Genomic DNA, 18,010 nt, shown 5'->3' on the forward strand with positions numbered 1-18,010 from the left:
TCCCTCTCCAATGTGAATTTCCAGAAAGCGCGAACGAAGGCCACGCGTCGCACAAGTTCACACGGAAGACCGCAAGACGTGAGCGCCCAAGCTAGTGTGCCGGCTTGTCGAACGGCCGTGCGATTGGCCCTTGAGGTACCATGTCCGATTCGGTCAACGCTAGGGGATCTCCTCACTTGCAGTATATTTCCACATCCCGTGTAGGTTAGTTCACGGTCCCTTAAAGAATAATAGTAAAGCGAACAGGCTGCGTACGCCAGCTGCTGGGCTAGTGAATTGACATCGCATGAAAGTACTGAAATCGCTTTCACTTTGTGGCTTGGAAAGTCAGTCCGTTTCTGGAGGCATGCAACTTCAGCGATACTTCTACATGAACAAGTTGTCGGACTAGTCACCTGAGAGCGGTTCATTATAGCGGCCCCTACATATATGTAAGCTTTAAAACCATTTACGTCATTTCCATCCAGTCTAATAGTGAGGCGAAAAAGTATGTACAATTTGCTTGCGGTTGTATATCGTAAGCCCTCAAAAAAAAAAAAAAAAAGAAGTCGTAGCGAATTAATGCATTGTTTTGTTTCTTATATTCGGGACGACATCAATTACAACTGGTACACCTCGTGTCGGCTATACATTTCCGAGATACCACAATCGTGAAGGTGTGCATAAAAGGTGTGCGGAAGTGCAATGCTAGATTGTTAAGCAGTGTGTCAGCCATACGACGTGCAATGGAAGCACACCGTTGCTTTCTCCTCCCGCGGCGGGAAGTGCCTGGAACGGGCTTTCCCTATACGCACACTCTTGCAGGGAAAAACAGGGGCGGTCATCGCAGGGATGCAATTCGTGTCTTAAGTTGTGCGCGCTACGTTCGCGTACATAAGGGATGTGGTTTCACGATAACGTAGTGGCGATTAGTAATTACATTTTGCTCTGAATAAATAAACAATAGTAAGATGGTAATGCGGACACGACAGGAGCGTTTGGGTGGCGTCTCCACTGTCTTTGGACTCCTTGGGGCAAAAAGTAGCTATGCACATAATAAATATGCAGCAATCGAGTCGTCAGCAAAAGAAAGTAGATACGGCTTTTAAATTTTTGTTAAACAATTAGAAAGCAAGGCCAATTCTAGGTTAGAAAGCAAGCTGAATATGAAGGCCTGTACAGTGGGGTGGAGTGCAGAACACAAGCTAGAGCAGAGATTGACTGCAAAAAGGAGCCGAGGCAAGAGGCACCTGTTTAGCATTTCATCATAAGCAGTTCATTGACGCAGTCTGTCGTCTGCACGGGAGTGACGACTGCGCGAGATCCTTTACGAGTCTGCGCCGGCACGAGCGAACACCCGCCGATCGTCTCGGCTCGGCTTCTGTCGTATCTGTTGATGCCCCACCACGGGGTAGCCAGTCGGCTTTACGCTGGCTGAACGCTCCTCTCTTTTTCTTTTCGCTTTGACGCCGAATCTTTTGTGATCCTTTCAGCGCGTATCGAACGACGTCAAACGTACGAAACACAGGCACGCGGCAGGGCCAACATTCGTGTAATTTTTAATGTTTTGCATAGTTCGCGGCGTTTAAAATGTTGAGCGGAATTTTTTTACAGCTCGTTCGGCAAACCGTTGCTGCTGCATGCTCGGCTGTGCTTACGTGGAAGCTGCAAAGACCTCATCCTCACTCGGGTAGCCAGCGCGTCATTTTCAAACGCTCGCCTCAGGCTGACAAGGAGCCGAGCAGACGCTGCGTTGTTGTTCTTGCCTTCTGGGCCGCCATCTTGTACACGTTCGAAAAGCCGACGTTCGATTTCGCCTCACGCGATTGGACTAGATTGGCCTAGGCCGCGACATCGGCGCAGCCTGGACAATCGCGCGAGGCGAAATCGAACGTCGGCTTTTCGAACGTGTACAAGATAGCGGCCCTGGTTACCACCATGGTCGGATCAAAAACCGAGTATAGCAGAAAGACCTTAAGAGGAAGCTTTAGCTCGGGCCCAACTCCGACGCGGCCTATTCAGATACATGTAAAACGCAAAAACGTTTTTCTGAGATAACCCCAGGACCGATTTTAATGAAATTTGTTGCATTCAGAGACAAAGTTAAATTCTAGTGACTGTCGGTAGCGGAATTTAGATTTAGGGCTTGACTTTTGTTAAAAAGATTTTCAAATATTCCACAGTTTAAAAATATAGAAGCTCGAAGTTTACATATTGATAGCTCTGCATCACGAACAGATATCGCGGTTCTGTAAACGGCATCCATAAGATCATTCAAAGCGGACAAATTCGATATGTGCTTTAATACTTTTTCTCCTGTTTCAGTACATGAAGAGAAATGTTGAAGAACAGATCAGGATAACGTGTCGCCATAATACAATGTAGTTAATTGGGCACCAGAAACATGACTCAGCCGTGAGCTTTGCACACTCTTGCACCCCTGATTCATCGGAATGGCTCATGACACAACAAACACTGCCGGCTGAGTGCGCCTGTTAAAAGTTGGACATTCACAGTGCTTAGAATACGTATTGCAGCCGACAAAGAACAGTCTTTGCAGAAGCCCCCCGACTGAGTTCAACGAGAGGCGCCTTTAGCTGTTTCTTAGGCTCAGTTTGCTGCTCGTCTCGCTGTCGTGGCGATTCCTGTGACGACGGCCTGGCAGCGCCTGCGCTCACATCGAGCACGGCGGTCGCAGGCAGCTGCCCGCCGGCACTTGGCGACGGTCGGCGCGACACAACTTCTGAGAGCACGGATTCGAGGGGCCGTTCGTATGCGATGCCGGCCGACACAACATAGCGAGCGAGGTGACAAGGCGTCGGAAAATCATCAACGGTTCCTTTTGAGAAGCTAAGCGGACACGCTCTTGAATTTACCGAGAACTCATTATAGTGCATCAAAATCATTTTGGTATTACTTCATTGGCTACAATACTTGCACAAAGCATGTACGCTGGCCAGCCACTGGTCGCTCTTAGGTGGCGCTCGAATCCGACTGTCGAATCCGTGAAGCTCCTCATTTGTAACAAATGTTTTTTTCTAACCGATCACACAGTCGAATAACACGTTTTCCATCTCAATCGCCTGGTATCTGGTCCGTATTCACAAAGAAGCTATTTTCCTTTAGTTGTTTGTAAGAAGCACATTTCACCCAATCCTGATGCTGGACGTACGAAGGCGGCTAGCCAATTGCAAAGCCTACTTGCGAACGAAAAGTTCGTGAATTCGGTTCGCTGTTCTTACGAAGTAGCATCCCAAGTGCTTTGCGAATATGGGCTCTGAAAGTGGATTCCGGGAAGATTTCTGATGCAAGGACTTCGCCGACGACTTGGCTATCGTCTGGTTGCAGTTTTGTCGGTGATAATCGCTGAACGGCGCGTCAACAACGATGTACTCCTGCTTGAGATAACGTTTGCCAATAAGAATTCAGAGACGCTGAAAATAAATCCGCTATTACGTTCGGCCAGCACCTGTTCGTATACGCTAGAGTGGTTCAGGAATTGCTATAACATCAGGTGTTTGTTATTGGCCAGCGGAGTTCACTAATACTACGCTTTCAAATGTCATTGGCCAGCGCCACCAGTTAGTAACTGATGTGGCGTACGAAATTCTTCGTCGTGAATAATTGCCTTGGACCAAAACGTCTCTTACGTATTGGCGCTCCCACACAGTTTCACAAAATTGGCAGCGGTCAATAAATTCGGGGCCGAATTCGCCAAGATTTTCATTTCCCATTGGCCATCGCTTATGTGCCCGACAGAACGAATGGCTTGTAGGACGGGCGCAAGAAACCCTTCTCTGAATGCGAGCTCAGGTCAGCCACAACAGCGAACGCTCACGGTTAGTGAAGCGAGCTGGCCAATGAAAATTTTTGCCACCGAAACACACCGTAACACCTGAGGTAGTACGCGGGCAAATGGTGCGGAGGACGACAGAGGAGACGAACACGTAATGCGCGCCTTTTTGCTTTTGAGTTATGCAGTACAAACTATCCCACCAGTCTGTTCTTTGGAATTCGTAAAAGGTCTTATCATGCAAGTGACCGAAAAACTTTTATCGCGTAAGTGCTTTTTGCAAATGGACGATGGTCGAACGTGGTGTGGTTCGAGGGGTTAACTGGCTGACGAGTAGGCGCACTCAGTGCGCTCTCGGAACCTGGATTGGCAAAGTTCTCGTTGGTAAGAACCATCTCAGATTGGCCGGTGCCCCCGCTACTATGTGATCGGCCGGCAACTGCACTTAAACGGCCTTTGTGAATCTGTACTCTTGTTTCTAAAAGCTCACATTGGCTACTATTTTCGCGAGAAGTGAACGTGACATGTAAGGCATAGCATATTTAAGGACCTCACAAGCAAAAATGAAAGACGGTAAAGCGCGTTCACATCGGGCCGCCCATTGAAAGAAAGTGTTCGCGACACAAGAGCGCACAGGGTGGCCTCCCACGTCGTCGGTCCGTCAGTCAGTCAGGGTGTGGTTTCCAAGGTACGAGCAGTTATTGGGCCACCAAGAAATATTATGCAACACAACACATCGGTTACAGCAGGGAAGAGTAGCTCGACGCGCATACGGGGGTGGTGCGACCAAGATGGTGGAGGCGGCGAGGTCGAGCAGACGAAGACCAGAAGCAGACGACGACATACGGAGGAAGACGGCACTTCCCCACGCAGATCACATACACACATACACACATCACCACCGTCTCCCAATGCTCGAGCTCACCGCAAGTACGGCATTTAGAGCAGCTCACTCAGGAAGAGCACGAGGCGCATACAAAAAAAAAATGAAAAAAGGCTATAGTCAAATGCAGTTGATTACGTGGTACAGGGTGATGCGTAGTTTGAACTACCAAATGTTAGTAAGTCTGACAAGAAGAAGCGTTGCAGGCATGCCGATTAAGTGCGTGGAGCACATGCGACCAGTGTTCGTTTGATGGCCCGCACTGAGGCAAGTTTAGAAGCTACAGGCAAAGCTAAGTCATCTTGCAAATGAGCACAGCTCTAAACGCGTGTCATTGGTAGTCAGTGCGCGTGCAGGCCAGCCACGTTTGGGACAGTAGGTGCGCCGCACTTTGGCTGAGCTTCGCAGCCGCTGCTTCCTTGTGGCAAAAGAAAGCACGCTTATGGGACCTGAGAATACTGCGAGGCGACTTCCATTTGTCGCGGCAACACAAATCAAGTGACTCCCAACCCACTGTCGCATGGCATACGACAGCGCGAAAGCAAAGCGCGACCACGACGAGACATGATCAGGGCCCTAAATGAGCTGCATGGAATGCAGGTTGTAGAGGTTCAAAGGATCCAAGGGCGGGCAGGGCAGACAGAGATGTTGCATGTTAAGGTTCATACCTGCGAAGGGGTAGCCAAATCCTGGGTAGCCGGGGTAGCCTCCACGGCCGTAACCGTAGGCTGGGAAGCCAGCTGCCAATATCACCAGGGCGTCACAGCAGCCAGCAGACGAAGCCGCGTAGAGGGACGGAGAGGAACGTGCAAAGGAAAAACCAGATTACAAAGCTGTCGCGATATGTGTGCCGTCAGCTCAACACTTTTGAATGAGTTCACATTGCATGCACCGCGGCGATTACTGCGCGGCAGCACTTAACGACAGCGTAAATCGCCCAGCAGCGCGGGCACATCGCCGCCTGTAAGAATTTGGCACCCCACTGAAGGGCGTGCGATATTGCAGCGTCAGTAGCTGCTGCATTAGATCCTATAGGCTCACGCTACGTGGTAGAGACATTTGTTTTTGTCGCATTGGCATGATATGGCACAATTACGAAGACGATTAAATGTACTCACTTAAAATACAAGTGAACTTCAAGTGACTGCTTTATAACCGTAATTGGCTTTACTTGCAGGGCAATTTCTGTGTGTTGTGACGTACAATGTTCTAATTTCAACGTTATGCGAACTCTGTGTTAGCGCTTCCCGAGTTTTATTTTCATTTCCTGTTGATATTCTGTCTCCTTTGTTTGTGAGTGCACAGCGCGAAATGTGGACGTAGACATAGAGGCAACAGCGCTTGTCTTTGTTTTGTCTACGTGCAGCCTTGGGGTTACGCTGCTCTCATCATGACTGATGGCCTTTCAGGACGCAGGATGCTTACTATCCCTGCATTGCCTACCGGCACACATGGGGATTCCGGGCAATGGAGAGGCGGAAACTCTTGCAAAGAGTGCCCACCACGTCCCCCTCATCCCTGCTGTAACCGCCGCAGACTTCTCGAGGCACAGGCCGCGCCGGCCCATCATCGCCTGCCACCTGGACAAACGGGTATCCATGGCCTCCACGGCCTCTTCCACAGCACGGCCTCCCACGAAGGGATGCCTCGTTGCTGCTCCGATTGCGAGTTGGCTGCTACTGGACGGCAGCCTGCCGGCACCGTCTTGGCAAATCCACCTCGCCAGCCTGTGCCTCCTGCGGTGAACCAGAGACTCTGAAGCACCTCCTGCTGGCCTGCCCTGCTCACCTGCAGCACCGCGGCAGACATCTGCAGGGGTTCCACCGCCTGGGGCTCCCATATTCACGACAGGAAGATATCCTCTTCTCCTGTCGTAATCAGCTATCAGCCATCCTAAGTGTCGTCCAGTACCTCGACTCGTAGGGGCTCTCAAAGAGACTATAGGAAATTTCTACGAAGACGGATAGCCCAACGGCTATCCCACCACCTCGGGAATCCTGATCTGCCACAACTTCGCTTCTGCTGGGTAATACGGTCTATCACCAGCCTACTACTCCGGTCGAACCCACTGGGCCCTCCCGGCCGGGCTGCTCCGATGCTGCTCGGACCTTTCTCCCTCCTACCCCCTCTCTCCTTTAGTCCCATCTCCCCCACCCTGCTGGCACTGAGCCGTGCTCTCGCACGGGTTGCAGAAGATAGCCTTTCCTCCTTTCCCACAAGAATCACTTCTCTCTCTCTGCGTGCTTAAGCTCGCCATAATACATGACCAATCAGCTGTCCTGCTTAGTCGTATTTGTGTGCTCGTTTGAGCCGGCCTATCCTCACTAAGCACTGTAAGCCTCAGAGCGAAGAGCATCACCCATGATGCCAACCACGCGTAATTAATTTTAAAGAAGCATACAAGAAAGCTTGCAAAAGCTTGTGCAGAACGTGCCGCTTGGCATGCCTTCTCTTCTTGTTTCTAACTTTGGAAGCAAAGTTTGCTTTTTGTAGCCTGCAATTTCGAACGAACATCGCGGCATGTATACATTCAGGAAGGTGTCAACTATAGCTAGTGAAATTGTACCGCTGACAGAGCACTGAGCGGCACGGGTTTCGGAGCCGCGCTGCCTAATTGGATCAGCAGGTGGCGCCTCTCGTCGTTTGCAAGCTGATCCGCGTAAAGGCTCGCTGAGCGACGTAGGGAGGACCATTTGACCGCAAGCGTGCCGCGGAAAAGCTGTGCGAAACACGTCATGGCTTCTGAGGCCGACAAGTGTGCCGAATATACGTCTAAAATCCCGAAAATATACACTGAGTACTGTCGGCGGAGGTCAAATAACGTATCATAAACACGTAGTCGCTGCAGCAGCACATCCGGCGGCAGCACGTCCAGACAGCGCATACACGTTTGGGCTGACGGCTGCGAGTCTCGGCTCGACTAACGGCCGCGTCGTCGGCGGCGGCGCCTTCGAGTCCCTCTCTCCCGTCCGCATCTCGTGGCGCCTTCTCTCCCCCCTGACGGGTGATTGCGCCGAAAGCGCCGCGAGAGCGTCGCTTTTATTCCCTCTGTGTCGAGGTGCGCCGACGCGCCGTGCGTCTTGAAAAGCGGAGGAGGAAAAATGTGTGCGTTTCTACTGAAGAGCCTGCGCAAATAAGTGACTACATCGAACGAGTGGCTCGGTTTGCATCAGCTACACGCGAATCCGATCGCCGCATCACCGAGAACCCGTTTGGAAGTGTGTGTTGTGTATGTAACCGACTGTGGCACAAGCGGGATTTGCAAACGGTGAGTGAGAACATGTGTGTGACTCTTCGTGAAGCCTTCCCAGATTGGACTGAAGTGACATAGAAACTGCCAAGGTGTGCAATACTTGCAGCTCTAGCCTGATCGAACAGAAGATTCCACTGTACAGTGTGTCTAATGGTTATAAGTTATGCCACCAGGTTTTCGTCCCCTAAACTGAGTAGCCGAAAGAATAGCTTTCGCAATTCGACTAGGTTTAACCAGAGCTAATCCACAGCCGATGATTTTTCCATCTTTTCGCTCTATGCCTAGCCGGATAGCGAAGAGGCGTTCGTTCATTTAATGGCAACGCAGCCAGCCTCTCATTAAGGGCCCCGTGCCGCAAAAAGTTTGATGTCGGCATCGGTCGTCGCTTGGCCAAAAATCATCCCGAACCATAACCACGCAGGCCCTCCGCGTGGCGCGGAGGCGTTACTGAACTAATTGAATTTCTCAAAGTAAAATGCTTCAGACAGACATGATAGCGGCGGAGTTTGATTGGAATATACCAGAAAATATACTTCTGTTACGCGCAAACTCAAACGCAAACCCCTTTTCCGAGCGGCGCGGCCCGCTCGGTTCCTTGCAACCCCGTCGCGTATCGCTCCGCGCATGCGCAGGAAAGCTGCGGTTGCCAGGAAGCGGGACAAGCAGTCAGGGATCGTTGAAATCTATCGCGTTTCACTCTTAAAGGCGAAGCTTAAGCGTCGTCCAATTTTTTTAGAAAGGGATTTCATTAAAAAGAAAAACTGAGCAAAGCCATCATCATCATCATCATAATCATAATCATCGTCATCAGCCTGTTTTATGTCCACTGCAGGACGAAGGCCTCTCCCTGCGATCTCCAATTACCCCTTTCTTGCGCCAACCGATTCCCAACTAGCATCCCCATTCTGATATTTTTCATTTCCGCCGATAACTGACGCGCCTTAACCGATACCTGGACAAGGAAGAAATTGTGGATCATTAACTTGTCAGCGAGAAATAATAGACGAATAAATGAGTAAATAAATAAATAAATAAATAAATTGATGGTGAACAAAGCATATAAGTAGGCTCGTCCACATACCTACCTTTCACGCACGTACGTATTACAACGCTGTCCTTTCACAGATCAGCACAGTCTTGGTAGATTAAGAACAAAACGAACACTAGCTTCTATCTATTTTCTAACAACGGCTATGGCTACAAAGAAAGCTATATGCGTGGTCAAAAGGATATAGGGTGTCACTCCTGGTCTCGTTTTTTTCCCTTCCTTTTTGCAGGCGACACAGAGCACAGTGTGGATAACGTTACTGCATGGCAACGTAGACTAATCAACACAGCAATCTAGGCTTGATGCATGAAACCGGAGACATGTGATGTTATGTTAAAGACCAAATCACATATATGGTCCGAAGTGTTACAGCAAGTAACTGGCGACAGTCGACAGTCGCGTGTACACGGAAGTTGATGACGTGTGATCGGTATGTTTACACTGAGAACAGCGACCGCAGGCATCTTGAAGGCGTTGCGTAAACCAACACTGCAGCTATACTACCCGCGACGGGTCTGTGCCGGAAATCACTTCGTACACGAGAAGGACGCAGTGACGAACGACCAATCAGATACTTGCTACACAACACTTTACCCTTGTCTCACACAGCAATTTACCCACCGGAACCTATGGCAAAATTAGGCGCCATATACAGGAGTTTCGGGTGTAGTGTTGTTTTCGTAAGCATGGATTCGCGACGATTCTGTTTGAAGCCAAATTTTTGGCACGCCCGAGATTGCGCTTTACATAACATTCAAAACGTGACTCCGGTTTCTTGCAGCCCTTCGCACTAAAGACTCATCAGACTACCGTATACCGATGCAAGGACACGCTATGTTTTCAAGCCATATGACATCTATACAGGTCTACAGCACACCGCGTAAATGTGCCCATGGTCAAGGGAAATGTTAACCGCTCCCCTTCATTCAAGAAAAAAAACAATAACAAAACGCTATGCGAGGGTGGCATGCCGATACGGGTGGCGACGCATTCCGATTACGTGCTGCGTCGAGCTGCCGTCTGGTTTCGGAGAATCCCCAGGTCATTTGCATACATTTTTTCACTCGCTCCAAACACAGCCAAGATGAAAATGGCAGTACTCCGTAATGCATAGACGTGCTTCCTGTAAATTTTGCAGAAATCAGAAATACATTGATTGCTGTCGGCGTTCGGCGCCCGCCTCTGACGGCAGCTCAATGCAGGCACACCGGCCTAATCACAAACTCGTGCAGGTGGGTTCCAGCAGAGAATGACGATCGATAACATCTCGACAAGGAGGGTGGAAACAAAGGTGACATGACTACGCTATCATGCACACGAGCCGCTCGACGTCCTCAGGCAGCGCGCGGGAGCGGAGTCCTTGGTGCGCGCGCACAGCGGACGCTCACTCTTCGTGGCGCCTCGGTGCTTTCTCACGCACACCAGACGAACGCTTCTAGGAACTGTGGACGAACGTCGTGCTGGAGAGGCTCACCGAACTCAGGGCCCAGTGAAACGCTGCCACCGCAGAGACTGTTTCAGTCGGCTCTGAACATTGCAATCATGAAAGAGTTTGGTTTTCGGTCAGACTGCGCCCGCGGTAACGAGGTGGACGGGCGCCGGTTTTCAGCGCGGCTTTTTCCGGAGGCCAATTCGGCTTGACTTGTTCACCTCTGAAGTGGCGACGCATACCTGAAGTCGTACTCAAATGGAGGTGCTCAGGATGAACGATTGCTGGCATCATCGGTTAGAGAGCACTAGATGGATGGATGAATGGACGGACGGACGGACGGACGGACGCACGGTCGGATGGATGGATGGATGGATGGATGTTGTGAGCGCCCCCTTTGGAACGGGGCGGCGGGTTGCGCCACCAAGCTATTTGTTATTTTATTGCCTAATGTCCTACCTATGTTGAAAAAGAAGAAATGAAAAAAAAAACGTGATTAATTTCCATAATCAAAGTTTCGGAACCCCTATTGTGAACTTTGCTTTCGTGCGCCTCCGTTGTTCGTCGTTTCCCTACTTCCACCAACCTTCCAATCACCTCTTATTGAACTTGATATAGCAGCTCCCCCTGCCAGCGAGCCAATCCATTCAGTAGACCCTTTTGCACACTAAGTACGCTATCTTGTGACGAACAAAACTCAGTAGCCCCTAGGCCTTGCCTTTCGAGCGTTTCCGAGGCACTATATTAAGGCCCCCTCCTAGTCTACCAAAACATTTTTTTCCCGACAGCTAAACATCTCCCGTGAATGACTTGATCAAAAGCAAACATTCACAGATTCGCTCCTCCGCTGCAGCGTTGCGGTGGAAAACAAACGTTTCCTGCTGTTTTACGATGCCCGCCACGACGACTTCGCCTTAAGTAAGCGTCACTCGCTCATGCACATGCGCTCGTCTTGTCCACTTGATTTGTTAAATTGCTGCAGCTGGCCGTATACCGGGTCGCAGCGAGTATTATTCGCTTTTAAAGTGTCGCAAGAACCCAGAATAGCTCACAGAAGCTTGCTCGAGTAACTATAATTCATTGATCGGGATACAATCTGCTCGTCACCTTCCGTCACAAGGACTAGAGAAACCCGCCAGATGAAAGATGTCAAATCTGCGCCCTGCAGCCGCCAATGTTGACGTGCACCGAGATGCTTGAAGGCGCCTTTGAAAAGAGGGAGAGAGTCGTTCGCTGCTGCGCGGGCGTAATTATCCAGGCCACTGGTCCCACTCTCGCGGATGCAGGAACACAAGAGGCTGCAACGAGGACGAAAAGGAAGCAGAGCGAAGGTGCCACTTCGTCCAGAGGAGAGGTGTACTTGGTGGCACCGAGCTTTGTAGACTTCTGGAACTGCAGCAATTTGCGTATCGCTTTTTGTGCTTCACATATTGGCTCTCGTCATGAGACTGCACGGCATGGTCCCTGCTGCTATATCATTATTATTAACTGCATGTAAGGAGCTTTTAGTGCCTCGTAATGGCGCCGGCTACTCCTCTACTGCGACGTGCATTAAAGAGATGAACCACAACGACCACCTGGCCGAGTTAGCCGGGCGTTGCAGAGTTGATAGATTCGTAGCCAGACGGGGTTAAGTTGGAAACTAATTTGTGAGAACGTGCTGACGTAAGGATAAAATACAAGACCCGATGCCTATTGATCAACTTTTCCCTTCTGTCCAAAATGATGACAACAAGTGAGACATGATGCGTACTGAAGGCTTGCAAGCACTGGATGCAGGGCGTCCAGTACTTGTAAAACGTATTGACCTGACGGCGTCTGCAGCTTTGTAAAAACCGCGCGGAGAGCATCAACGAATGACTGCTTACGACGACGGTTTCGCGGTGGCATTTTATCAGGGATAGACATGGAGGTGGATACTGTCGCTGTGCCTCGCAATCGACAGTATGGATGGTGAGTGCAATCAGCATTGGCGCTCTCCGGTGCTGGTTTGGAGTGAATTCAAGGTCAGGGTGGCAAGAAGGCCTTCGGGAAAATAAACCACGTCATATGACATCCTATGGGAATAATTTATTTTGGAGTTTCTAAACAAGGCGCTTTGCTGCCACGGTGGGGTCCTAAAATAAGTTCTCTCTCTCTGTTCGTTCCTTTCCGTCACGTCATCGTCCTGTCCTCTTCCCTCACCGCGTGGCGAAGAAGCCACCAGAGAGGTTCAAACTCATGCAGCTGTGTGCAATTTGGAGTCTAACCAGTGAGCTGTCGAGGGTCTCGTTTTAGGAGCGCTCACCACGGCTCGTGCCACGCGATCAAGCACTTGTTTACAGAGCGTCTTTGATCGCAGCAGCATACGACCCTTGAATGTCAGGATGTCGTCTCCATTTCGCGCTCTTTGTTGCTTTTCACAAAGTTGAGAGGAGTCGGGCAAATTCTGACAGAATAAATGAACTCGGATTCCAGCCTGATGACGAACGTGTGCCACAGAGAGATATGAAAAGAGGGCAGAAAGAATTTGCAGAAGCTCTCTTAGTGAGCAGTGTCCAAATGGGAATTCGGACAAGGTTTCGGCGAAAGCGTCCACTGTGTGTGCGAGCTGCACGCGCGTCACGAGAATACGCCGAATTTAATGTAAGAAGACAAACTACGGTGCCTGGAACGCTGCCCTATAAATAAGAGAGATTGAGCACCCGCCATGGTTGGTTAGTGGCTATGGTGTTGGGCCGCTAAGTACGAGGTTGCGGCATCGAATCCCGGCCACGGCGGCCGCATTTCGATTGAAGCGAAATGCGAAAACATCCGTGTGCTTAGATATGGGTGCGCGTTAAAGAACCCCAGGTGGTTCAAATTATTCTGGAGTCCCCCACTACGGCGTGCCTCATAAACAGATCGTGGTTTTGGCACGTAAAACATATTAAGAGACTGAACATGACGTTTACCTGTTCACCTTCCCGTCACGAGAAAAGGACATGTGCAGCCTTCAGTGTTAATCGTTCTCTTCAGACAACGGGCGCTCGGAACTTTCCTGCCGATGCGCGTGTATACTTCAATCGGTGCTCGTAAAAGCGGCGACACCGCACAGGTTAACAGCAGCGGCCGAACTATGCTGCACGTCCCTTGCCGTAGATTCGTCTTGACAGCTCACGACAGCTTCGCTTAGACGAACTTCCACAATGCGTCAGATCGGCGTGATGTTTTGAAAATAAGTTGCCCTCAAATTCGGTAATGCGCTGTCGACGCCAAACGTTTACGGGGAGTAGCTTCCACCAGGAATCTCCGTGCAATTCGGTGAACTTGTTTCCAGACGCGGCTTCGGAGAGACTGTGAAATCCTGACACGAGCTGGCTCGTCCAGGTTCTGGCAGTTGAGCTACCGGTAGCCAAAGGAGTCCCGCTATGTTTCAGCTCACCAGCGCTCAAGTTCGTGGCCACGCCTGCGTTTAAACACAGGGAGACCTGACGGACTTGGAATGAGCAGCAGCAGATGTCATGACACCGCTTCCCGACGTTGAGCGAAGCTCAGCCCGTGTCGCAGTCACTGGCTGCCGCCATTACGAAGGCCAGTGCCAACAGTACTGAAAAAACGAGGTTGTGCGCGACATTTGCAGGATGCTGTGAACTGTCACCGCACTTAATGGCACAAGCTTAGAAAGATTGATTGGCTTACCATCAGTGAGGGCACCCAACGGCCACACCAGTTCTGCAAGAGAAAATCCAAACAGAAACGTCTCAGAGGCTGATACACAAAAATAACTAATACAGAGCTGCTTGGCTAGCTGCTCAAGATTTAAGCTCAAGAATAGTGCAATAGCGCAAGAAAGACATGGGCGAGAAAGGACAGGCGCTAACTTCCAGCGGAATGTTTTTCAGGAAGTTTACAATGAAGGAATGCGCGGGTTCATGCATGCGCGCGCACACAACAACAACCGCACAAGCAGTGGTTTTCATCTCGTTGTTCTGTTCAAACTGTTCAGCTCAGTTGGCTCACATTGTTCAGCTTTCATATCGGCACCTAATTTTACTACAATGTAGGTTTTCTGAAATCAACTAATTTGGAAGTTAGTGCCTGTCCTGTCATTTTTGAGCACGACTTGCTTGCGCTATTCTTAAGCCTAATCTAAAACTTGACATACGAACATTACCGTAGGGCACAGTAGGACTTGGGCGGCCAGTTGTAACAGGGCACGTTACACATTTTCTCTAACTTGTCAAATACTCTTCCCGAAGCAAGCTAGAATTCAGTGTGTGGATTTCCGATACACCGTTTTTTGATGCCAGTTAAAAAAGAAAAAAAGAAAGTACAGGTGGGAAGGTTAGTCGGGAATAACTTGGGCTGGCTGGGAAAAAACCGACTGTAGCGTTCAAGTGAACTAAAGTATGCTAAAGTGAAGTAAATGAGTAAAGGCTGTTTCACACCCTGCGACCGGAACGACAAAAGTTGGTCCAGTCACACGCGTCACAATGCGATTTTAGGAGGGCCCTTTTCACATTATTGTGATTCAAACAATGCGACGCCCCTGGTTGCTTGCTGCCAAGTTCTACGACACCCGCCGCATAATTCTTTTAATGTAACGAAAAGAAAAACGTGTACATTATAATATTGTTGACCTGTCTTTATGAGGAGCAAATAATATGTGTCTCTTGTAATTTAAAAGCCTCTTAAAGTTTAAATTTGCTTTGGAGTGTGCAACTGCGGTTTCTGTAGTTCAGTGCGAAGAGGCATGGCGTACGCAAACCGTTGTTCGCAGCTGATTGTTAAGCGCAGTGTGTTGCCTCATGTGCCTTCTACATGTGTCCGTGTCGTTCTGCCTGCACTACGACAACTTACAATATGACCTATCAACAAGCCCATATTTATTTATTTCCGATACTGTTAGCTCCTGCGGGCTGTTACAGGGGTTGGGGAAAAAGGATTTTCAACAAACACGTAACGCCAGTTCCGCAATAAACAAGCAATGCATTCAGCAAACACATAATGACAGTTTACGCTGAAATGATTCAGTTGTGTGCGTTTCAATAAGTACATCTGCGTCCAGGCTGTAGTCGACCACAGTTTTCACAAGAAAGGAAAATTTGAAGGCATCAACGCGTGGCACATATGGCCTTAAAGCATGAGGGTGACCCTCACAGCATATGCAGCATTCGGAAGTGGGCTGCAGCGAAGTGGTCGTGTCAGCGCAATGAGATTCTTGCGCTACCCGTGCTAAGCGTCAGCTTCTGGAGAAATGGTGTGTGAATATTGCTCGTGATTGTGCCATTGCGTTTCGATTTTTCGGTGCTCCTGAGGTTGTGTTTTTCAAAGGAAGGGTAGTTGACTTTGCAGCTCGTATGCTAGCTGGCATGGTATCTTGCGACCAGGTTCCGAGAACTTGAAGCAAAGAATTTTGTGCCGTGGGCTGCGCTTCTACTCAGCCTAGGTGTTTGTTCGTTTGCTTTTTTATCGTGGAAGTCTGGAAGCATGGTAAAGTTGAAAAGACCTGTCGGTACTCGCATGCCTGTGTTTGATGAGTTGTCTTTTTTGTGCGCTGCTTGTAATTCATACCATGAACTCCTTGGACACAAGCAACGCATCTGCAATTTTCCATGATATCCGCTCATCCACTCCCCATGATTTCGACATAATTCTTTTCACCAGATCTACAATTTGTGTCCAGAAGTGGCATAATTGTTTCACCCACGTGCTGGCTCTACAGTCTTGGTCTTACACTTGCTGAGGATTCGGAGATGTTGACTTGCGGTATATTTGTCCGGCTATGTGAAAGCAAACGTGCAATCTGGGGTAGTTTTTCATTCTAGCATTAATTTGGATCTAGATGTAAGCTGACTTATGAAAAAGCTGGATGCCAAACAAGGTAAGAAAGTCCGCAATGTTGTTGAGAGCTTGCTGAATAATTCTCGATTTCTGTATAAGATAGCTTTCCCATAGACTGTAGCATAGGGAGAAAGCTTTCATTCACCCCCGGGGGGGGGGGTGACCAGCATTCCGAACACCCCCCCCCGAAACACACACACACACACACACACACACACACACACACACACACACACACACACACACACACACACACACACACACACACACACACACACGTGTGTTGTGTGTGTTTCTTGCACTTGAAGAAACTTCATGTGACCTCGAAAATTTGTTCACTGCAGTGACAGCCTTATATGAGTGAGAATTTACAAGACCTCATAGTAGGAGACAGTTCCAATTTCACAGCATAAGTCCTCTCCCACCACCAAGAATCTGGCGTCTCTCGCTGGTATAACCTTCCTTCGTGTAATAGTGGTATACTTCGCTATTGCTAATACTGTATCGCATTCTCTTGAGCTAATTTGACGTCTATCTCGATCATGTAAGCAAGATCTTTCATATAACCCTAAAGAAAGAAAGCGAGTGGAGATAGGTCAGGCGACCTAGCCGGCCAATTTACAGGTCCGTGCCTTCCAACCTATTGCGCATGAAAAGTCGCATCCAGCCTCTTTGGTGTTCGCCTGCTCCTGTGTGCTGGCGCTTCATCCTGCTGATACAACTCAAGTGGAAGACGTGACAGCGGGAATTCGCTGAGCAACTCATCCACCACTCATTCAAGTATTTCGTCCACGTAACGCTCTCCAGCTAAGTGCGTGATCGAAGAAGGTGGGACCGATTATAGCACCAGCGTAAATTCCGCACCCCACAATAATTAAAAATATAAATCAAATTATGGTGTTTTGCGTTCCAAAACCACTTTCTGATTATGAGGCACGCCGTAGTGCGGGACTCCGGAAATTTGGACCACCTGGGGTTCTTTAACGTGCACCTAAATCTAAGTACACGGGTGTTTTCGCCCCCATTGAAATGCGGCCGCCGTGGCCGGGATTCGATCCCGCGACCTCGTGCTCAGCAGCCCAACACCATAGCCACTGAGCAACCACGGCGGGTACACCCCACATAGAACGACCACTGGTACTGGTGCAGATTGTGCTTTACCCAGTGTACATTGTAGCCACTCCAATAGTGTGCATTATGTAAAATTCACCTGGGCGTTTCTGTGAAAATTGGCTTCATCTGTGCACATGATGCTGCTCAAAAAGTCCGGTGACTCATCGGTTTCTCTGAGGACCCAATTCGAGAAATCTAGACGGTTCTACAGGTCCCTATCTTCCGAGCATTGGTGCTCGTTAAGGTGGTACGGACATGAGGCGATCGTTTAGAATCAGCGATCGAGATCGAGACATGAAAGGCGATCGTTTAGAATCTTCCAAACTGACGACTAGGAAATTGGTACCTGGGCGATCACGTCCCGCACGCTAACATGTGGGTTTGAGGCCATAAATGCAAGAACATCCTTGCGTAGGCTAGGACTCAAAGATGGAGTCTTACGCCGCTGTTTTTTGAAGCCGCCGGTTTGTTTTAGGTTTTCATCATTTCTGATGATAGTCGACGTGTTTGGTCTGCCGCCATGATTCCATGACTGGTGCATATTTGCGGCCTTCCTCGTGTTGTCATTTGCAGCTCCCAAGGCAAGGATATTTCTGCTTATTAGAGAAAGACATGGTGACTGGGGCGAAAGAAAACGTACCTTTACACATTGTCACAGATTGCACAATTACAAATTGTCAATTCGGTTTTGTGGTGATAGGGTTTGT

The 18,010-nt window shown here is 49.3% G+C and overlaps 1 protein-coding gene and 1 long non-coding RNA gene across 4 annotated transcripts in view; one reads left to right on the forward strand and one right to left on the reverse strand.

Moving 5' to 3' along the window:
- Rbp6 (RNA-binding protein 6) overlaps window positions 1-18,010 on the reverse strand; it is a 1,084,430-nt gene that overhangs the window by 118,059 nt on the left and 948,361 nt on the right. For all 3 annotated transcript variants that reach the window (XM_075684111.1, XM_075684110.1, XM_075684112.1), the window contains 2 exons: window positions 14,046-14,078; window positions 5,324-5,395 (listed from right to left, as the gene is read on the reverse strand). In XM_075684111.1, coding sequence (XP_075540226.1) covers window positions 5,324-5,395; window positions 14,046-14,078 — 105 coding nt within the window. The remainder of the gene's footprint in view (window positions 1-5,323; window positions 5,396-14,045; window positions 14,079-18,010) is intronic.
- Window positions 7,541-18,010, forward strand: part of LOC142575115 (uncharacterized) — a 94,971-nt gene continuing 84,501 nt past the window's right edge. Inside the window, exon 1 of the long non-coding RNA XR_012826574.1 lies at window positions 7,541-7,923. This is a non-coding gene — a long non-coding RNA (uncharacterized LOC142575115). The remainder of the gene's footprint in view (window positions 7,924-18,010) is intronic.

Source organism: Dermacentor variabilis, chromosome 3, assembly GCF_050947875.1.
Source record: "Dermacentor variabilis isolate Ectoservices chromosome 3, ASM5094787v1, whole genome shotgun sequence".
Lineage (NCBI taxonomy): Eukaryota > Metazoa > Arthropoda > Arachnida > Ixodida > Ixodidae > Dermacentor > Dermacentor variabilis.